General features: G+C 40.1%; 1 protein-coding gene across 1 annotated transcript in view; it reads left to right on the top strand.

Annotated features, from left to right (window-relative positions):
* LOC129247765 (protein madd-4) overlaps nt 1-22,764 on the top strand; it is a 187,616-nt gene extending 164,852 nt beyond the window's left edge. Inside the window, exons 14-17 of the mRNA XM_054887054.1 lie at nt 15,170-15,694; nt 19,449-19,820; nt 19,941-20,091; nt 22,398-22,764. Coding sequence (XP_054743029.1) covers nt 15,170-15,694; nt 19,449-19,820; nt 19,941-20,091; nt 22,398-22,522 — 1,173 coding nt within the window. The 3' untranslated portion in view covers nt 22,523-22,764. The remainder of the gene's footprint in view (nt 1-15,169; nt 15,695-19,448; nt 19,821-19,940; nt 20,092-22,397) is intronic.
* The last annotated feature ends 1,054 nt before the right edge of the window (nt 22,765-23,818 follow it).

Raw genomic sequence — 23,818 nt, 5'->3', positions numbered from 1 at the left:
CTATTTGTAGCCAAATTAGCCTGATTGTAACACAGTATTTTCATCTCTCCATACCCTATTGGCCTTCTGGAAAATATTATTTTTTATCCTTAAATTATATAGGAATTCCAATATTGTCGCTGTTTTCAAGCAGTGGAAGATTGAATTATCGGCCTTGCAATTTCTTCAATATTTCTATGACCCGGAACCCATATGAGACTGACCTTGAAGGCGGTAATAATATCATTCAGAGCTGCCAGGCATTCCTGAGCAACCTTTGATCTTAGTAAACTGCCTGCATTTAGGCATCAGTGTGTTAACACGTTCCCTGTCCCAATACAAAAATGCAAAATTGACCGACAAGTCCAACAGGGTTTTTTGAATAATTTGCTTTTTTTTTTTTGATAGCTTTAGTAATAATAATAATTAAAAAAAAAAACGGATGTAGGGTACTTCTACCTGAAACACATATGGTCCATGAGCGTAGAGGGACATTTTTGCTTCTGTACGTTCATGAAACACATTTGGTTCATATACCCCCTGACGCACATATGGCTCAGGAACGTATCAGTGCATATCAGGCGCACGTTTACTGAACCATATGTGGCTCAGCGGACAGGGAATGTATTAAGATACACAGTTACCTCCTTTACGACTAAGACTTCTGCCTAGACAGATAATTCCAATCCTAATTATTTTCTAATTCTTTTAAAAGAAAAAAAAATATATATATACATATATGTAATTGGGGCGTACACCCTTTTTGGGTGTTTGGTCGAGCTCCCTCTCCTATTTGTGGTGTGCGTCTTGATGTTGTTCCACAAATGGAGGGATCTACAGTTTTAAGCCGACTCCGAACAGCAGATATTTTTATGAGGAGCTTTTTCATGGCAGAAATACACTCGGAGGTTTGCCATTGCCTGCCGAGGGGCGACCACTATTAGAAAAAACTTTGTCTTAATTTTGGTGTTTCACCGAGATTCGAACCTACGTTCTCTCTGTGAATTCCGAATGGTAGTCACGCACCAACCCATTCGGCTACGGCGGCCACCCGTACTACATAGCCTACTTAATTCTGTAACTTTATTCCCCCTGTTCTCCATAGTCTTTGAGTTTGAAACTCTCTTCTTGGCGGGATGCTAGTCTTCAAGAGCCTGTCGAAGGTGGTTTTAGAGTAGTAGTAGTCGATTTCTTCGTTGTAACTATTCATAGCAAGTAGTATTCCAGGGTGGGCGAACTGCCAGATCTTCCACAGCGTCATACTATTAAGTCTAATTGCTGAAGCGGCAGCCACATGTTTTAGAGTAGGCAAGTTGACTAGCACCGGACGTTTTATTAAGGGTGGTCCTTAACACATTCCCGCCGTCGACCGCATTTGTTGTTCTCGGCATCTGGCGGCTCTGTAACTTCAAGATTGTTTCATCGTACGGCGCTGTTGTAACTTTAATTGCATATCGCTCAGTGAGAGCTGCCGACTGCGTTAGATGTAAACAGCATTCTCAGACAACCACAAGAGGAGACAATTGCGTATGTACCACCAATGGTACAAGCCATCTTATAGGACAGGCCTCAATGTACCACTAGTGGTATATGCCGGAGGGAACGTATTAAAGCACCGGTGATGCATAAAAACACATTTCTTTGAGCATTGGTCAACAGTTTCGTATAACTTGCGTTATGAGTTGATGGCCACCACACAAGTATTCCGTACAGTAAAATAGGCCGAATTAGCGAAGTTTGCTGTACGAATTAAAATAAATACGAATTTTTTGTTGAAAAAATTGCTTTTAAATATCTTCTGCTCCTCCATCGAATGGGGCTAATGTGCTTAGCTAGCTTAGTGCCGCAGTTCAGCTATATGCCGAGAGAGGGTGGCTAGTAAGATGACGACGCCGACTAGCTATAGTTTCTGTATTGCAATATAAAATTTTTGTGCTAGGAATATTAAATACATTTTTTTTAATAAGTTTTTGTTTTTGTATTTTTACAAACATCAGAATGAAACTAATGGACCTTTTTTTTACTATTTTATAAAAAAAAATTAGGGTTTTTAGAACTTGAGCCATTGAAAACCTTTGCTTCAGTTCGATTCAGGCTTAAAACTCGATGTTCGGGGTATCTCTAATAATTCCTGTGCACTTTATTTAAGAGTTTAGCATCGTTTGTTATCGTAATAAAAATACCGAAAGAAATGTATTAAAATTAAATAAAAAATCAGTAGAGTCTTTAACTGTTGTGCCAGTTAAAGTTTGAAATTCTTCTTATCGAGCGTCAGTGATGCCAAAGTTGCAACAGATACGAGAATCAAATATATTTTTTTTATTATTCTCATTTCTTGGCAGCACAAAATGCACTCGTTTATCACACAAACGATGTCACCCTTGAGAAAAATCTAGTAAAATATGCGCAGAAATTGCATAAAACGGCAAAAAAGCAAAATAAAATAACGGAACAAAAAGTGCACACAAAACTGAAGTGCAAAATAGAATGCGAAAAAATGACTTTTAAATGGATTTTGGCCAAGGTTACCAGACAATTTGCCAGAAATCGGCAGACGCAAATTGACTTCTACACAAATATCTGCCACTACCTTCACTCTCCACTCCATATCCGATGTTTTTGTAGCGCATGAAGATTGATAAAACCAGCAAGGCGTTGTTCGTAGGTAGATTTGGCTTTGCTACTCAATGAGGCTTCAGTCGAATTAGAAGGCTCAAATAAGTAGATGTATGTATGTATGTATGTACATATGTTAAGGTGCCTCACCAAAAATGGATATTTTTTCAACGGAGTTATAAAACGTAGTACATTTTATGGCTTAAGTCAAATTATTTTAGAAAAATCTTAAGTAAGAAAAAAAATGTACTAATAGGTCTATGAATAAGTTCGTGCGGTTTTTTTTCGAAATTTGAATTTCGGATCATTCCCATGGCTTTTAAACGTTTGGAAATGGTTGATTGATCAACTCCCAAAGTTTTTGCAACCTCTTCTTGCGTTTGAGCCGGATCTTGATCGAGCAATTCCTCCAATTCGGTATCCATGAACTTTGGCGGCGCGGCCAAAATCACCACTTTTAAAGCGTGCAAACCACTTCTGGCACGTTCGCTCAGCTAGAGCATGCTCACCATAAACTTCCACCAAGATACGATGACTTTCGGCTGCTTTTTTCTTCATATTAAAGAATTCCCCGCAAAAACACATTATTTGGCACGAAATTCGACATTTTCAAGTGTGGTAAAAATATTGTTGTTTACGCTTCAAATAAAAAACTTATACTGACGTTTGTGCCTTACGACAGTAGCTCTCCAATGAATGTTTGGAAATGTGGATCGATGGAATAATAATCAAGTTACGCCATCTGTTGTAAACCGCACGAACATATCCTCCGTTAAAAAATATATTTTTTTTTCTTTTAAAATTTTTTAATATTTAAAAATTTAATAAAAATCATTTTTAGTAGAAGTAATAGTAGATTCTAAGCTTAACCGACCTACATAAAAATATTTAAAAGTTGCATCGACTGAACAAAATAATGAAATGTTTGATGTTTTTTTTTTTTACTTTTTTAACTTTTTTTTGGGTTTATGGGAAACTTGAACAACTCAGCCCAATATTAAGGCATTTAGACGTGTAAGGTATCATTGAAAAGGTATTTTCTCACCTTTTCCAAATCTTGGAAAATTAATTCATTCATGTCTCAAATATCATTATTCTGATTCGGTTGAAAAAATGTTTAAGCCTGCAAGCCTTTTAGAGTTAAACTCTTTTATCATCTGGGGTGATTTTTGGGGAAAAAATACTTTTACAACTTATTTACGAAAAGCACAATCTTTGGAGATCCCAAATCACCAATTCAGCTTAAAAAAACCACAAGATGTAAGAAAGATGTGCTCAAGGATGCAAGGTAGCAGGATGCCTTAGCGACATAATATGGGGGAATAAGTATTAAAAAACGGAAGGTAAAACCTGAATATACAAATCTGTGATAAGACTCATTCTGACGTATGATGCAAAGGCGCGAGCTGAAAATGCAAAAACAAACCAAATTCTACGCACTACAGATATGCAAGTTTTACGATCCATTGCAGCAAAAACTCACAAGAAATAAAGCAAAAAAGAAGGAGATGAAAGTATCATAACTGACTTTGTTAGACTTTTAAGGACTAAAAGACGAGTTTGGAATGACCATCAAGTACAAGGATACCAAGTGATCGAAAGATTGATAATAAACCAAAACGAGGGTGGGCACCGAAGAGACCTCCAAAACGATGGAAGAACAGCTGAATATCTTTGTAAAATTTTTTTTTTTATATTTTATTTCTTTTTTATTGTATTGAATAAGACGAGTTTGGTGCTCATTTTATATATCTACATACGAAGTTTCGGTACTCCTATTCCAGTGTGCAAAATTCAGTTAGTATAGTAGGTCACAGGTCCCCTTAACTAATCGAAATAAAAGCTAATCTGTATTTTAAATTAGAGTAAGTATCGATTTTTTTTTTTAATTTCTTTTTTTTTCTTTTTGTATGGAGAGTGAGGCACCCATATTTATATATGCATTAAGGTATGTCCATATATGTAGGTAAATAATATGAACTTACATGGATCGACAACACCTCAATGCTCATTTCTTTGCAAATCGCTTGTACAGCATACAATTCAGCTGCAGATGCTTTGTTAATCCCAACAGAAGCCACAAAATGAGGCAGACTTACCCAGAGGTGGTAGAAAAATTGCAATTGCAAAGTGATTGCTCATTTCCATTACACAATTGCAGTTAATTTCCATAGCAGCAGTTGTTCGTCGGTTGGCCAGCAACTCACTTTAGTGACGATGCAGTTACTCAGTACTTGCTCAATATGACCAATATTATCCAAGTATTGGAATGATGTATGCCACTCATGCATGCAGCATATGATATGAGGCAATATTGACGTTGACGTTGACGTTGATGTTGACAACACCCCCACCTCACATCCACCAAAGCCCACTTGCAACAGTGAAGATAAATGTGCCGACTATGGCAGTAAAAAGTAACGCCGACAGCAATGATGCTCTGGTTGCCGGCAGCAATGCCCGTCCCTTGGCAGCCCGCGCAAGCGCAATGAATGCATAATTGTTTCACAATACACTGCAGCAAAGCCTGGCAACAGCAATGAGCCCGAGCAATTTGCATAGTTTTGCTGTGTTCGTATTCCTTCCGGTCCTCTTCGTATTTTAACTATTCTGACTGTCGACTGTCGCTCGTAGTGGTTGCTGTACACCGCCTGGCTGTTGGCATTTGTCTTCCCTTGGGAAATCAGAAAGTCATGTACGCCTAGTGCGGGTAGTGCCGTAGTGTTGTTTCGGTGTGTAAACTGCAAATGAATGGCAGCTGGTCGAATGGTTATAGCTGGTAGTTGCATTTGGCAATGAGCAAAGTATTTTAGAGAATTTTTCAGTCGAGACAGGATTAGCTATGATAGGTAATATATGTTAATTGGTTTCTTATTTGAGAGCAATACAATTTTTTTTTTTTGGAATTAGAAAATATCAAGTAATTCATATATAATATAAATGTATACATGTATGTGTGTATGCATGTATGTATTTCTAAATATAAGTATAGCTTTTGAAACAAAAATTACTCTTGCAAAATAGCTCCGTATCTGCCTAGGCAATAGCAGCAATTAGCAATAAAAGCTATTCTAGAAAATGTTGCTTAAAACTTAATTTTTTAGTAGACTTTAAAGTTTCAAAGGACTAAATTTATGAAAAATTACTTTATATAGTTATACGCACTCTATAACTTTAATATGGATATCAAACGAGAGAAAATTTTTATTTATTTATTTAATTTTTTTTTTTTCAATTTCACTCTTCTTCCTGTAAAAAAATAGCTGAACTTATGTAAGGATTACTATGTAAAATTTATATTTGGTCTGGCGAAAAATAAAGAAACTCTTTTCCTGGATAACAAAAAACGTTGCCTGCCCAACTGCAGAAATCTGCGGAGGCATCATGTCGTTAGCTTCTCTCTATCTACGCAAGCTGCATAGATAGCAGCTTCACCCTCAGGTCTTGGAGAGCTGTGAGAGTTACTTTCATACATAATGCAGGTAAAATCTTACACGTATCCCTTACGGATTTCAAGCCAATCAGTCTCTCATCGTTCTTGCTGAAAGCCCTTGAGAGGCTGATTGATCTGCCCATAAGCAGTGAAATTCCTCGGGGGCGTTTATCGGATGCTCAAAATGACTATTGTAAAGGCAGATCGGTAGAGTCTGCCTTGCATACTATTGTTAAAGGTAGCGAGCTAAAAATTAAAAAATAAAATACAATTTTCGTATGACGTGTAAAAAGAATAAATTGAACCGAAACAACATTCAGACTTGAACATGTGTTGCAAAAGTTTGGAGACTAAAGTCACACATTTATCACGCAACGTAAAGTAACAAACAATTATTTGTTCTGCACAGAGCGGACTGTGCAGTACTCCCACTTTAGACAGTAGACAGATATTTTTATTAAACTCTATTAAACTCCAAACTGTAATAAGAGTCCTAATTCGAATTTCGCAGATCTGCCTTAAATTTCTTTGCCAAGCTAAAGGCGAAGGAATACCTCCAGGTGTTCAAAAACAAATCGATCTTATTACTTAGCCCAGCGACCTGAAATAACTATTTTGCACCCTTAATAGATTTACAGTATTTCTCTGAGCCCAAATCGATGTTGCGCGACATACTTGCGCACCATGAATTCAATGGAAATGATGGTCATTGCCCTGATGATGATGGAAATCAAAAATGTGATAAAAGTTAAATTCAAGCCGAAATTACTGCAAATCATCATTTAATCACTCCTGATGCTTTCCAAAATTTTAAAATTCGTGTATGGAACACCAAACGATAGAAAAAGTTTTTTCTAAATGCGGTCGCGCCACAGCCGGCAATAGCAAATCTCCGAGTATATTTCTGCCATCAAAAATATTCGTAGAACTTAACATTTCTGAGCGATTTCCAGGCGACGGGTGTACAAGAATCGCTGGACATAGGTAGGTAGATAGGTGATATGAAGATCCTCCAACAGGCAGATATCTACAGCCAGCCAGAACTGTTAATGTAACGGAGATGGTTGATGGGATTTAGCTTGGCGCACTGCCCCAGGCTGTTGAAGAAAGGAGCGCCTAGTGACCTTAGTCGTCTAGCTGCCAAACCCGGACATTTACAGAGAAAAAGCTCTACAGTATCCCTCTCTGAAAGCTCCCCACATCTTCTGCAATGGGGGTTAAATAGTAAGCCTATCTTTTCCGCGTGTGTGCCGTTAGTCCAATGACCGGTAAACACAGCTGCGCGATCGGAAATTGAATGGCGAAGAGTCAAAAGGACCTTCTGAGCCCTTCGTATATCGTTTTGAGGCCAAAGGGTTTTCGAAATAGCACACGAAGAAATGGAGCTCCATCTTTTCTGCGCTTTCCTGAGAAATAATTTGGGCCGTTCCCATTTAAAAATTGAGGGAGGGATGCCGATGATCGGGTAGGAGTCCAACGGAGGGTAAGGAGGCTGGCAAGCTCATCAGCAATTTCATTTCCCTCTATATTCCTTTGTCTTGGAACCCAGATCAGAGAAATGTTACCTGCACACCCAAGAGATTTGATCTCGACTTTACAGGAGTTTACTAATTTCGTTCTGCACCATGGCGTCGTCAGGGGCTTAATCGCGGAGGCTGACTATCGGAGAAAATGTTAATATCCCCCTCCGCTCCCGCGTTCCCTAAGCATTTTGCATGCATGCAGGATCGCCAAGACTGTTGCTTGAAAAACACTAGCAGTGCTCGGCAGTATAAAGGAGGTAGATAAATTGGCTGATTTAGAGAAAACTCCTGCTCCGACCTCCGATTCCATCTTGGAACCGTCAGTGAAGACAGAGGTCGAAGCTTCGGTGCAGATTTTTAACTCGACCCAATCCTACCTATTTGGAAAGATTGCCATAGCACGACCCTCAAACTCTAGTTTGCGGATAGAGAGATCTGTTCGAAGTTCGAAGAAATACGAAAATGCTAACATGTCCCTTGAAAGATTGCCTCCAGGAGCCAATATCCTTTAACCTGATTGCACTTTGAGCTGCGAAGTAAATGACGGAAAAGTCGATGGGAAGTAAGTGCAAACGGACATTTAGGGCAGCACTGGGGCAAGTTTTACATGCTCCGGTGATGCCAATGCATGTAGTCCTTGGCAGCTTCTCCAGTTTAGTGATATTACAGCCCTTCCGAAGAGCTTCCCACCAAACCAGAGCTCTCTACGTTAAAATTGAAAAACCAAGTCATCGGCGTATGCTACTACCTTAACTCTACCCTTATTTAGCATTATCAGAACTTCGTCAATAGCAAGTACCAAAGTAGGGGCCAAAGGACACCATCCTGCGGCGTCCCCCTGTGAACGAATCTAGTGACTTTAGCCCCTTTTGCGACCACATTAACTTCCCTGCAGTTAAGCAGGACGAGATCCAGAGACAGCTAGGTCTTTCCACTTCTAGTCTATCTAACGCAGTGATAATTGACTCCGCTCTGATGTTATTAAAGGCACCTTCTATATCTATGAAGGCCGCCAAAGTGAATTGTTTGCCTTCCATAGATTTTTCCACAGTCGATAATAAATCAATCTTTCAAACACTTTTAGGATCAATGAGGTAAGACTTATAGGCCTAAAGCCCTTGGCCGAGTCGTCACCCCTCCTCCGTGCCTTGGGTATGAAAACAACCCTCGTTTTCTTCCAGTTGGCGGGGACGTGATTGAGAGCAATACACACCAAGTAGATTTCTTGCAGGACAGGAACCACCGAGGTACTTGTTTTTCGAAGCATCACAAGCAAGATATCGTCAGATCCAGGAGATTTAAAATAAGAAAAACTATTTATTGCCCACGTGATTCTGTCAACTGACAGGTTATTGTGGATTCCAGGGAAACATCGAGTAGTCCTACCTATCTACTCGTGTCGACAATGTCACGTGGAGTAATAAGATTTTCCGGAAAGTAATTATTAATCAGGATAGTCGAAGATTTCTCTGCTAATTCAGGCCACTCCTCGTCCTCCGTTTTTACAAGAGTTCTGGTCTCTCGAAAGAGTCTTGCTTAGCCTGGCCGAATCCTTCACGGTTTAAATGGGCTCGCAGTACTTCTTCCAGGAATTGCGTTTCGCACATTTAATGGTTTTTTGTATTCACTCAAAATTTCACGGTAACTTTTAAAATTTTTAGTTTGGTAGGATTCGTTAAAAACTCTCCTAACCTTCTTTCTCAAGTCGGTCAGCGTCTTGCTCCACCAGGGAGGAAAGTCTTTCTTGCTTGGTATAAACTAGCAAAATTTTATCAGAAAAATTAAGCAAATATTGGAGGATGTCGATAAATCGTCTGTCCGTGGATGTTAAGAAAGCTTAGATTTGCCTTATACTTGATTTACGCGATATCCCCTTAAGCGATTCTGGCAACTGACCGCTGTATCGCAAAGTTTGACATTTTTTGGCTTTTACGTACTCAGAACGTTTTGAAATACCAGCGCTATTTGTGTTGTTTACAGTAACTTAAAAGATTCATCTCGGTCCAAAAATGGAATTAAATCGTGAACATTTTCGTGCGATTATTTTTTACAACTTTCGACGTGGATTAACTCAGCAACATTGCATGGATGAACTTAATTCATTTTTTGGCGATGAAGCTCCATCAAGGATCAGTGTTTATCGATGGTATGGTGAATCCAATCGTGGTCGTAGTTCACTCCAAGACGAATTTCGTGAAGGTTGTCCAAAATCAGTTGTTGTACCGAAAACCATTGATGTTGTGCGCGAACTGATATTGCAAGATCGTCATGTGACCTATCGTGAGATTGAGACAATCTTAGGCATTAGTGGGACCAGCATACATTCAATATTGTATAAACATTTGACTGTCAAAAAAATTTGTTCGCGTTGGATCCCACACTATTTGTCAATCGCTCAAAAAAAGGCTCGTGTCGATTGGTCGAAGGAAATGCTCAAAAAATACGATCGCGGGGCTTCGAAACACTTCTATGACATCGTGACAGGTGATGAATCATGGATTTACGCGTATGAGCCCGAAAGTAAACAGCAGTCGACTGTATGGGTGTTTCAAGATGAGCCAAATCCAACAAAAGTTGTTCGCGCACGAAGCACTTCCAAGCAAATGGTCGCCTGTTTTTTCGGAAAAACTGGACATGTCTCAACCGTACCACTAGAAGAACGCAGAACAGTAAATTCTGAGTGGTACGCAACCATTTGTTTGCCAGTTGTCTTCCAAGAAATTAGGAAAACCAATCGCCAAAGACGGACCACTCTTCACCAGGACAATGCGAGCTCTCACACATCGGCTCAAACAACTGCATTTTTGAGCACCAAAACATCGAATTAATGGGTCATCCGCCGTATAATCCTGACTTGGCACCGAATGACTTCTTTTTATTCCCGTACGTAAAAAACAAACTGAGAGGTCAACGTTTTTCGACACCTGAAGAAGCGGTTGCGGCATTCAGAATGCATGTTTTGGAGGTACCTCATTCAGAGTGGCAAAAGTGCTTCGACAATTGGTTCAAACGCATGCAAAAGTGTATAGATCTTCATGGAGAATATTTTGAAAAACAATAAAGTGATTTTCGATGATTAAAATTTGTTTTTGTTCTCTAATCCCGACATATAAAAGGCACCCCTCGTACACCAAGTGAATTCAAAATTGAAACTTGCCGAACGCCTGCCCTTTTCTAATAAGGAAATATTTAGGAAAGCAAAATAAAATGTTTCACCACAGTTTCCTTATTCAACAGCTACATCTCTTATATCCGGTAAATACATATTTAATATCACTTCAATGTCCCCAACAAGGAAATTATGTTGTGAGTTTATTCCAGATTGGAAAAATTAGGTCAATATATTAACAACAACACTTAAGGGATAATATTTAACTATTTGCAAAAAAAATAAATCATTCAAGCCAGTAATTAGTCGCATCTGTGAAAAACTAGTCCAACATTTAATTTTATGCTTATGGAACTCCCAACAGGGCTGCTACATCATTAACTATTTGGCTCTACTAGAAGCTCGTGCAGTTCCTTCTTTTTGTTTGTTTTTGTTATTGTTTTGAATAGTTTTGATGGTATTCCTGCAACATAACATGCAGCTTTTGTGTTTGATTTTGTTTTTGTTATTGTTGTATCTACTGTCATGGGCGTTGATGGTGTAAATTGTTGGACATGGCCCAAAAAATGGCCTTACGACTTCTCGAGGTTATTTGGTATGCGATAAATTTCGAAAATTAGTGTCAAATGGGCAGTGAATGTAACATCTAAGTGCAGGGGAAGAGTCAAAAGGACAGTGAATGAGTCGAGCAAGAAGAAACATTAGAAGGGCAGTAATGAATAATGAAAAAGCGATTGCGGTCAGCAACAAACAAAAAAAAAGAAAACACGACAAGCTGAATGTACAACAAGATGAGGCGTTACAAGATGAGTAATCATGGGGAGTATAAGGCAATAATCGTATAACAGATGGTGCAACTAAGGGCGAATAAGGCACGAAAGGGCGACTGGCAAAGAAAGTGGGCCAATGCGGCTGCTGTGTCAACTAATCGCTTACAATGCAGACGACCGCAACTTAGCATATTTGTCTAATCTTTACATCTCTGCATGTGGCTGTGATAGACAGTAGTTGGACGAATGTGTATTAGGGTGCGTCACGCGCCATACAAAAAAAAATGGTACTATTTTTCTAACAGATTTATGAAATTTATTAAACTCTAGGACACACCCCAAAATATTTTGAAGAAATTTTAAGATTTATGTGAGCTGGTCTAATTTGAAAGAAGCATCGCCGAAAAATCGAGTTTTTTTATATATAAAATTAGTATTCAAAAAAAAAATTAGTTGTCAAAAAAGTCTTGCGGTATTTTTATTGAATTTTCAATTGTTCATAAAATTGGTTATAATAATGCGATTTAAGTCAAATATGCGCCGTTTTGTTCGATGACGAGTTCCCAACGAGATTCCAACTTCATAATGTCCCTCTTATAGAAGCTCGCTTCCCTATTGTCAAAAAACTCGGAGAGCCAATTTTCACAGGACTCTCTTGTGGACAACTTCCGACTACCAAACTCGTTCGCCATGGACAGAAATAGGTGGTAATCACTTGGTGCGAGATCCGGACTATACGGTGGATGCAAAAGAACCTCCCATCCCAGCTCCCGGATCTTCTGGCGCGTCACCAAAGATGTGTGTGGCCTGGCGTGGTCCTGATGGAAGACAATTCGGCCTCTGTTGGTCAAAGATGGCCTCTTCTGCATGAGTGCTGCATTCAAGCGGTCGAGTTGTTGGCAGTACAGGTCCCAATTGAGCGTTTGCCCATAGGGGAGCAGCTCATAGTGGATGATTCCCTGCCAATCCCACCAAACACACAGAAGAACCTTCCTGGCTGTCAATCCAGGCTTGGCCACCGTCTGGGCAGCTTCACCGCTTTTCGACCACGACCGTTTGCGCTTCACGTTGTCTTAAGTGACCCACTTTGCATCGCCAGTCACCATCCGCTTCAAAAACGAGTCGATTTTGTTGCGATACAGAAGCGATTCGCATGCATCCATACGGGCAAAAATGTTTTTTTGCGTCAAGTCGTGTGGCACCCATACATCGAGCTTCTTTTTGAATCCAAGCTTCTTCAAATGGTTTATAACGGTTTGATGACTCATGCCCAGCTCTTGGCCGATGCTACGGCTGCTACTATGCCGGTCTCTTTCGATCAATTCAGCGATTTTATCGCAATTTTCGACGACAGGACTTCCGGACCGTGGTGCATCTTCGATCACCTCTGCACCAGAACGAAAACGTTGAAACCATCGTTGTGCGGTGGAAATGGAAACTGTACGGGGTCCATAAACTGCACAAATTTTATTGGCAGCATGAGATGCATTTTTGCCTTTATCGTAGTAGTACTGTAAAATATGCCGTATTTTCTCTTTATTTTGCTCCATGTTTGCGACGCTATAGCTCACGAACGACTAAAAGCAAACAACAATTAATCAAACACGTGTTAGCACGTGAAAAGAGCTTTCCGATGCGACGAATACAACTAGAATTAGGCGCTTGCAAAGACAAGCTTGCGGAAGTACCGCAAGACCTTTTGGCCAACCTATATTTGCCTTAAAATACCACCTCAGATGGGGATGCTACAAAGAGCTGCATGTATTGGCATCACCGCATCATATCCAACTTGCCCGAGTGCGGCCATGAATGTCGTTTTGCACTTATTTTCCATCGACTTTACTTACATCGCTGCATAAAGTTCAATCAGGTTAAAACAAGTTGGCCTCTGAAAGCAATTTCTCGAGGGACATGGTAGCATTTTTAGGCAGTTAATATCGTATTTCTTTGAACTTCGCACAGATCTCTCTATCCACAAACTGGAGTTTGAGGGTCGTTCCAGGGCTATCTTTCCAAGTAGGTAGGATTGCAATGAAGAAAAAATCTGCAAAGATGCTGGCACCTCTGTCTTCACTGATGGCTCCAAGATGGAATCGGGAGTGGGGGTAGGGGTTTTCTCTAAGGAAGCCAACTTATTTACTTCTTTAAAACTGCCGAATACTGCGAGGGTTGCGAGGAAGATATTAACATTTTTTCCGAGAGTCAAGCCGCGATCACGGCACATATGACATCGTGGTACAGATCCAAACTAGTAAACTCCTGTAATGAGGAGATCAAATCTCTTGTACAAGTAACATTTCTCTTATGGGTTCTAGGATATAGGAACATAGAGGGAAATGAAATCGCTCACAAGCTTGCCAGGAGGGGAACTGAATTGATCTCAGAGACCTCCTATCAGGTCATTGGCAACTCTCTGACTGTTGTTAAAGCGGAATTCCGCAACTTATTTCTCATAAAAGTGCAGAAAAATGGAGCTCCATTGCATGTGCGATTTCGAAATCCCTTAGGCTCAGTACAATAGACGGAGGACTCAGAGAGTGCTGGGGACTCCATGCCACTCAATTTTCAAACTCGTAGCTGTGTTTACCGGTCATTGGACTATTGGCAAACTCGCGGAAAATCTAGGTTTATCATTTAACCAGCATTGCAAAAGCTGTGGGGACCTTTTAGAGGAGTTGACTGTTCAGGTAATGTCCGGATCTAGCAGCTAGACAATTAAGATCACTGTCCTTCCTGTGGCAGTGAGCCAACCTAAATCCCATCAATCCTCAGCATTACGTCAACAGCTCTAGTTGGTTGTAGATATATGCCTGTAGGAGGTCTCAAAATGGTATCAAAACGGCGCTTTGTGCTACTTGGAGAGTACCAGAGTGGTACTTCAACCATTTCACTTACCTACCTACCATCACCTCAGATGGTAGAAGATTTTAGCGTAAAAGGTGCATAAAAGTGCTTTAAAATGTTATCAACTCAATCAATTCAATAGCATTTGCGAAAAGAATTGGGACCCGTTATAAAAAGGGTCTAAGGGATAAAGGGTCTTTCGAATGATACCTAAGAAGTCTCAAGCGGTCAAGACTTGGTTGAGTTATTCAAGTTTTTCCTACATCTATCTTCTAAAAAAACCCAAACCAGGATTAAAAATTTCATTATTTTGGGTTTTTCAATCAAATTTTTCCATATCTAAGACAAAATAAAACTTATTTTATGAAAACTCGATTTTTGTAAGTATTTTTCAAATCAGTCCAACTCACGTAAATCTTAATATTTTCCCGAAATATTTTAGCTGAAGTCTTAGGATTTAATAAATTTTACAGTTCCGGCGGAAAACTGCAACTTTGTTTGGTGAGGCGGCCTAATACACACATATTCATAATGCATGCTATGATTACATAATAGTTTCACCCACACATACACACACACACTATTTACACTCATACATGCATACAAGTAAATCGTTAGCGCTTAGACAGTGTTGCATGCCTCACGTACATTTTACAGCATTTCGGCTCCTTGTCGCTACTGTTGCTGCTGCTGATGATTATACCTAAAAGTCAGCCAGCTCAGCAGCTGGCGATTTGCCGCTACTTAAAGCACTGGCTGTCTGCCTTGCTACAAACTAAAAAAATAAAAAAAACTTGCACGCTTACTTTGTTAATCCGATTTTCTATTTTGCTTTCTCTTTGTATTCCCCACCAACAACATCACCACCGCTATCACACCACATTCGCTACCGCAGCACTTGTGGCCTTTTCAGAAATACGGTAATTCGAGGGGACATCACATGCTGCTCGACAAAGGTCTACAATTCGGCATCGATTTGGAAAATTTCGAACAGGACGAACCGGCTCGACCACAAATCGACACTAAGGATCTACAAGCACTAACATCAGCAGAAGCAGAAGCAGCCACAACAGCGACAGCAGCAGCATCTGAGGCATTCGCTTCGTCATCGCTTACAGCAATGGACACGAATGGCAGCAACAATGAGTGGCATGAACAGGAAGCAACAGACCATATAAGCGCCATCATCAACACAATAACAACAACAACAATGCCGCCATCAGTTGGTAAGTCGATAGCCGCCGCAACACATGAGGCCGACTCGCCACATTCACCGCACGCCAGATGGCAGAAGCAAGGCGACACAGAGGGTACAGTGGCTACAGCGGCACCCAGTAATCATGTCACGTACGAATGGCGCATCAGTGACTGGTCTGAGTGCTCGGAGAAGTGCGGCAATGCGGGTGGTGCAGGTTTACGGGTAAGTGTTGCAGATTTTTATTTCAATAGTTTTGCAGCTTGGCTGTTATTGAAAGTGCGCCTCAAATAATATGAAGCGCACAGTGGAGCAAAGTGTGCAACGAAGCACGAAAAGTGGGGCATAAATTAAGTGGCTTTAACTGGGAAAGGCACACTTCAGTAATTAGTCTGTTCGGTAACCGTAACCGGGTTCGAAACTCCGGGCACGAAAGAGCGTTTGATAGAAAAAGTGTTTTCTAAAAGCAGTCGCTCCTCGGCAGGTAGTGGCAAGCCTGCCATGAAAAAGCTGTAAATCTGTAGGTCTCTCCTTTTGTACAAAAACATTAAAGCTCACACCACAAATTGGAGTCGAAACTCGGCCAAACTCCCAATACAGGATAGAAGCAATGTAGGTTAGGTTGAACTGGTTGAATTGCAGTCACGCATAGACCGGTTCGGTCCATGGCGATATCAGATGGAGTTCATTTATTATGCATTTGAAATAGTCCACCCGCATGGTGCCTGTTGCTATTGCGAATTTAAGAAGACATTTCCAAACCACTGCTGAGATATCTTCCAATCCGTCAAACTGTTATGCCTCCAGATATTTCACGCGTGTTTTGAATAACACGGGATATCCGTAACGGAGACGCTCTACAGTTTCCCTTAAGCCCTGCAACATATATTATATTCCCTGCATTCCTTGCTGTCCGAGATTCCAATCTTATTAACATACGCTGCTATTGGGCTATGTCCCGTCAGCACGCCTAACATAGCTCTATAATCTGTTCGCGTTAGTGATAGTATAAATGGAGTACGACTGGGATCGTCATGTTTGCACATTTTTTGTTTTTGTCGGGACAACTAGCAGGTACAGCACTCAGACAACATTAAGTCCTTTATATTGCACTCGGATTCCCTTTTTAATTTTCTTTAAATTTACCCGACCTCGGAAGAAATCTGAGTAGATCTTGTGGGCGAAGGAGCCAAGGTGGTCGCTTCTTAACACATCAGTGCCAAAGACTCCAAGTCTGATTCGACCGAAGGCCGGGCGGACGCTTTCACATTTTTTTTTTTTTCTTTGTTGACTCCACTCGGGAGCATAGGGCCTCGACAAGACTCAGTCTTGCATGGGTTTCGTTAATCTATTTTTTTATATTTTTTATTTGCTTTCTGACAGGGTAGGTGTTTAGCCTGCCGCTACCAATCCTAGGTAGTGGGAATGCCCACCTGTCCTTGCTTAGGAATAACGCCTTCTTACTGCTTGCAGCGCCATTTGTGAATAAATTTTTTCTGGCAGAAGGATCACACAAATGGTTCAGGACTTCGCTAAATTTGGTGTGTCTGCGATATTACAGCGATTGCCCGCTTCCTCTTGCTGGCGCCACTGATGCAATAACTGTGTCTTTTTCTTAATTTTTTTGCTTGTTTAGCAGCCACAATGCAAATAATGCGCTGACTTTTGTGCGGGAGTAAGGATTAGAAGGATAAGGTTGTTGGGTTGAGGAATTATTTTTTTTGTTAAAGAAACTAACAAAGTAGGTAAGTTTGGAAAAGTGCGCGGACCGTGCTTTACGTCGAATTCTAACCCACAACCTCTGGGATGGCAGGCTAGTGAACTTACGCTAGACTACCGAAGCCGCTTTCACATAATCTTAGCATATATGCAAGTGTGCAGACTGTGCTTTTACAACTTCCTTAGGTATAACTCTAGACAGTACATATTATATATTCCAGCGCCCACTCTACTAGTTATTTTGGAAGACGAAATATGTAAATAAATGTAACAGTATTTTGACCAAATTGAAAGGTTATTTCGCTTATAAATTTCTCAAACCTTCATTTATTCTTACAAATCTTCTGCGTCTCTTTCAAATAAGCAAAAGTAGTTCTCTAGAAAGCCCACTTACATATATTAAAATCTTGTTTTAGTTCCGGAGTTGTTCTTGCTGGTTCCATGTTCAAAATTTGGTCCCGGATCAGTCCTCTTAGTTTACTGAAAAGCATGAAGCCACACAGAACTAAATTGATTTATTTATTTTTTTCACATGAAACGTAAGTATCACCATTGTGGATGGACCACTGCCTCTTCTACAATATGCCTCCATTTATCCCTACATTCCGCTGACGGTCTACGTTGTGGAGGCTCTCATCTTTCGTGTATCATCTTCTACGACTTGTAACCATCTTCGCCGCGGTAGGTCTCTGTTTTTTGTCGATCTCTTCTCGCTTCGCTTCAAAAACTTTTTTGGTCGTTCTTGCGCAGCTCATTCTTAGGACGTGGCTATACCAATGGAATCTTTGCGACTTTATAACCCGTGTTACATTTCGCCTCGCGATTAAAACACTTAGTTCGTGGTTATACCGTATACGGTAGATATACACCGTCTTCTAATCGTATAGGGCCGAATATTTTCGTAAGAAATTTTCTTGCAAATAGCTTCATTAAATCCACGCATTAAGGATCCATGTTTCACAACCGTAGATTGAAGCCGGTCTTAAGATGGTGGTGGAGGTGTTGTCTGAGTGACACAAATCAGAGCTAATTAGCACAAAAGGTGTAATTTTGATACATCAGGTCGTATGATAGTTTTGTATATCTGCAAATTTTTTTCCTTTGATATCACGGAAGATTTCCTTAATTTAAATGCCCAAAATATGCGCCGTTAGCTGTCTGAAATGTAAGTACAAGTGATTATATTACAAAAGTAAATCAACTAGAAAAAAAGGCTATCGGCTAAATAAAAAAAACTGTTTTCATATGACTGTCTCATAGCTGAGTTCCCAATAAGGTATCTTAATGCTATAATTTTTGAAAACTTTGTTGATGGCTTTTAGTTTTTTCTCAAAAATAGCATGAAATAAGCTTCGTCTCCGGGCTTCAATCGTTTCTAAAATGCCCACATTGCTTCGAACTTGCAGACCACTGCGCAGAAGTTCGAAGTGGGTCAAATCGCAGTTGCGAAAGAGAGAAAAGAAAACTTGAGCAAAATTCTACACCCAATTTGAGCTGCTCTACATGTAATGCTCAAGCTGAGGAGCGATAATGAAGGAAATTATCACTTGACTTGAATTAACGAACCACTTAGGTGTTGCTAGTGAATATTCAGAGAACTTTGTGTGGAATTCAGACTGAAAAAATGATTTGCTGTACTATATTGTACATTGTACTATACATACAATGACAAGAGCTGTTGACCACCAAAAAGTCAGTACTGTGCACCTTTTTTCATAAACTCACAAATAGCAGGTAATGAGCTTCATTTCAGCAAAATCTTCTCTAAAAAAATGTCACTTCGCTCGACAAAGTTCTCACTAGGAAAATAAGTCTACAATATTTTCCAGCTTTTTGTACTTTGCAAGTATCTCTACTAGCAAAGAAACTAATTTTCTGAATTATTATTATACCAACTATTTATGAATCCTGCACCAACGTGCGACAATCGGTCGATTGTAGTCCTGACAAGTAGACTTTGTACGTTGACAATTGTTGCAGTACTCTGTAATAGTGGCACGAGTGGTGTCCAGCAGTTTTGTCACGTCCAGTCGTGTTACAATCATTGCATTGCCTGTGCACATTGTCAGCATATTTTTCCGATACAAATGCATATTAGCTCCAGGCGGCTTACACTGCGTATGAGTAACATCTTCCCTATGCAACTAATGTTACTATTAACCAAGCGATTAATCATACAAATATTTTATTCAATCAAAAAATTTTGGTTTTTAACATTTTTTTCTTTCTTTTTTTATCTTTACTCCCTCCCCTCTCACAGCGTCGCTCAATCACTTGCTTACGTTTACGCCATCATTTGCCCACCCAAAACGCCCTGGAGTCGCACGTTGAAGCGGACATCGAAACGGTGGATAATGGGTACTGTCTGGATTATGGCCTGAACATTCCCGACACGTTCGAAGGGTGCGGTCAGGAGGAGTGCGCCCGTTGGGAGACTAGCGAGTGGACGTTATGTCAGCGTTCGCGTTGTTTTGGCCGCAACACAGCCATACAAAAGCGTGAGGTTAAGTGTCGCTATGCGAATGGCACGGAGGCGACGGACGCCTGTGGTGTGGCACAGCGTCCCATTAGTCGACAGGAGTGCTACAGTGAACGTTGCAAGGGCGTTTGGCGTGTCGAGCCATGGTCGGAGGTAAGTGTGACAGTGCGTTATCGTTGACTGTTGCGCTATTGCGCTTTCATAGTCATCTTCAACTCGGTTTCGATTTTATTTATTTACTTACTCACTCACTTTTTCTTTTCAATGTTGCAGTGTAATGCGCAATGCGGTCGCCAGGGAATCAAATACCGCATTTTACAGTGTGTTTGGTATGGCACACGACGACCGGCGGGCAATGCTTGTCGCCATCAGCCACGTCCGGCGGTGATGAAAGTGTGTAAGAGTCCGCCCTGCTTTACGAAAAGTGAGTAATGAAATTCTTTTGTCTATTTAAATATTAGCGATTAAATTATCAATATTCCGAGATGACTACTTCGCGTATGCGAACATTTAGTAGGTAATATTTTTATTACTTTTTGATTATTTTTCAGGAACGTCCCTTTACAACTATAAGTATATATTATATTAACTTGTGTAGGTTGAGGGAATATATTAAGTAAATTACTGGGCGGAACGAAGACTACCCTTTGCGTGAAAAAAGATGCATATGTTCGGGATCCCGAGAATTGTTCCGGGACATAACATTTGCAAATTTTTGTAATTTTTATTTTCAATTTCAAGCCATAATGTCAGTCATCTATGAGAGAAGAGTGGCCTGGCTCTACTTCCAGACACAAGGTTTGATTTTACTGAAAAGGAGATTTCCCGTTTCTTCAAACCCTCCTCCTTTATCGGGGTCTGAAGCCCGGGCAGCTTAAACTGACAAAGTTATAATGGAAAAACGACTACATTCATATAAAGGCATGGATATCTCCCACGAAAGTGACATGAAATGACCACAAAAATTATGCAGTTCCAACTCGCTGGACTTTTGCTTTTCAAGTTTGTTGAAAGATCTAAGTTCTAAGGCAATAAGGCGGCCGATGCCCTTAATATCCACATAGATCTGATAGTCACGGAGTCATTGAAAATTGGGCCTTTCGAATGAGTGTCACAAGATGAGGCCACGGGAAATATTTAAATGTTCTGATGTTTCTTACGGACTGCCGGCTGAACCATTCAAACATGGCAGCGAGGAGCTGGTAAGGTGCATCAGCTTCTATGCAAAATATGGTCGGATGAAAGCATGCCTGCCGATTGGAATTCAAATATGCTATGGCCAATCCATAAGAAGATCCTGCAATTTGTGCCAATTACCGCGGGATTAGTCTTCTAAATATCGCCTATAAGGTTCTAGCGAACATATTGTGTGAAAGTCTGCAGCCCACTAACTGATTGGACCTTATCAATGTGGCTTGGAAAGGCCTGGAAAGTTCACAATCGACCAGATATTCACAACACGCGAAATCTTGGAAAACCCCATAAAAAGAGAATCGACACCCACCATCTTTTTGTCGACTTCAAAGCTGTATTCGACAGTACGAAAAGAAGTTACTTTTACTTATATGCCACGATGTCTGAATTTGGTATCCCCGCAACGCCATCAGAAGTGGAAACGTCCTCTCCGAGCCGTTTGATACCAGAAAAGATTTCAGACAGGGTGACTCGCTGTCGCGTTACTTCTTTACCCTGATGTTAGAGATGGTCTTACGAGCCGCAGAGCTTAATCGCTCAGGCACAATTTTTTATAAGAGCGTACAATTCTTGGGGTATGCCGATGATATTGACATCATCGCCCTTAACAACCGCGCTGTTAGTTCTGCCTTCTCCAAACTGGATAAAGAGGCAAAGCAAATGAGTCTGGTGGGGAACGAGGACAAAACGAAGTACCTTCTGTCATCAAACAAACAGTTCGCGCACTCGCTTATCAGCACCCACGTTACTGGTGACAGTTATAATTTCGACCTTGTAAAAGACTGTAGGAACCAGCATTAACACCCATAATAATGTCAGCCTTCAAATCCAACGTAGAATCTTTCTTGGCAACAAGTGCTACTTTGGAGTAAGATGTAAAGTCCTCTCTCGACGAGCAAAACTAACACTTTAAAAAGCCCTCATCATCTTACTTTCTTATGGTGCAGAAGCTTGGACGATGACAATATCCGATGAGGTGACGCTTGAAGTGTTTGAGAGAAAAATTATGTCGAAGCTTTTTGGACCTTTGCACGTTGTTGACGGCGAGTATCATAGGCGATGGAACAAAGAGGTGTATGAGCTGTGCGACGTCATAGACATAGCGCAGCGAATGAGGGTCCTGCAGCTTCGTTGGCTGGGTCATATCATTCGAATGGATACAAACGCTCCGGCTCTGAAAGTATTCGATGCGGTACCAGCTGGTGTTAGCAGAGGAAGAGGAAGGACTCCACTGCGTTGAAAAGATCAGGTGGAGAAGGACTTGGCTTCACTTGGTGTGTCCAACTGGCGCCGGTTAGCGCGAGAAAGAAACGACTGGCGCGCTTTGCTAAATTCGGCCAAAATAGCGAAATCGGGTATCTCGCCATTTAAGAAGAAGAAGATGTTCCTTACACAATGGCATGCATTGGTCTTTCAAATAATACAGAATTTTGTTTATACCTCACACAACCTCTTTTATTTCACTTCAATATTGATCAGCATTTTTTCAATACATAATTTTTGTTTGACAATTCTTTTTTAATTGTTTCCTTTCAGCTTTTGAGCAATGCCAAGACACTTCTCGGTATTGCCGCAATGTGCGTTCGATGGGATTGTGTCGATTACATCGCTACCAAGAAAAATGTTGTAAATCCTGCAAGTTCAATGCCTATTACAATTAACGACAACTGTTGGCGAGGAAGGCAAGGTTCATCCCTTGTCGAGGCTGAGACTGAGCCCGAAGACGAGGTTAACTATTGGTTGCGTATAGCAAAGCTAAAGCACCCAGAGCCATAAAACAAACTCATGCAAAACAAATTCCAAAGGAAACAAACCAGCAACAATTCAACAGCAGTCAGTGGGCAAACCCACAAAACCGAAGGCAAACAAATAATCGTTGGAACATTACTACTACATATATACATACACATACATTTATAGCTCATATAAACACAAAAGTAAGGTAAAGTGAAAATAGAAATAATAATAAAAATAATTATTATAAATGAACTCCCCGCCATTTCCAACATAAAATGGCAAAATAGGTTATTAAAAAGCAAAAAACAAAAAAAATCACGATGTGCAAACCGAAAACCAATTGAAGCAAATAATTTGTTAGGAAAAGGAAGCAAATTACTACATAATAATCTATTATTTATAAAATAAATATTTGAATGCATTCAACGCGCGCGACCAAATTGAAAGCAAATGCAAATTAAACTAACTATACATAAATACTTTATACATATTTACATAGCACAAGTGCGTGTGGGCGTGGGCAAGTGCATACATTGATACTAAGGCAGAAATAACAACAAACACCAAGCAATCCAATGCAACCAAATAAAAATGACTAAATCAACACAGCGAAAGAATGACTGAATAAATGGCAGTGGAGGAGATGCTGCAAGAGCAGGTCGCACACATACACACACACACACATAGAAGATGTAAATGCAAAAACTCGTATAAATAAATTACCACAAATATGAATATAATATAATAGAAATGACTCTATACAAAAGGCGAAAAGTAAACAGTGAACCGTAAATAGTAAATATGAATGCACCTCAAATTAAATAGTTTTATTGATGGATATATGCACGCATACTATTGGTTGCATACACACATACATACATGCATCGAAACATGCACCATAGCATACAAATTGTATGTGTATAGGCCTATGTAAATATATAAATATTTGTGTGAGAAAATTACACGTATCTTAGCTTATTTTAAGTGAAATCCACATTGCGATATTTATTTCAAAATTTATTTATGCGAATTTGAGCGGAAGTTTCATCTAAAGAAAGTGAATGCATTTGAGGTTTGTAATATTTAATTTTTCCTGCATTGAGAAATTATTAATTCCAAGGATATTAGAGTTCATGGTTTGGTCAACCAATTATGCAGGCCAACTTCAAGTAGGCAGCAGAGTTGCGCTTTTGTTTAGAATTTCAATTGCCGATCAGATC

Source organism: Anastrepha obliqua, chromosome 5, assembly GCF_027943255.1.
Source record: "Anastrepha obliqua isolate idAnaObli1 chromosome 5, idAnaObli1_1.0, whole genome shotgun sequence".
Lineage (NCBI taxonomy): Eukaryota > Metazoa > Arthropoda > Insecta > Diptera > Tephritidae > Anastrepha > Anastrepha obliqua.
The sequence above is the reverse complement of the archived record's forward strand: the minus strand, read 5'-3'. Positions and strand labels throughout refer to the sequence as shown.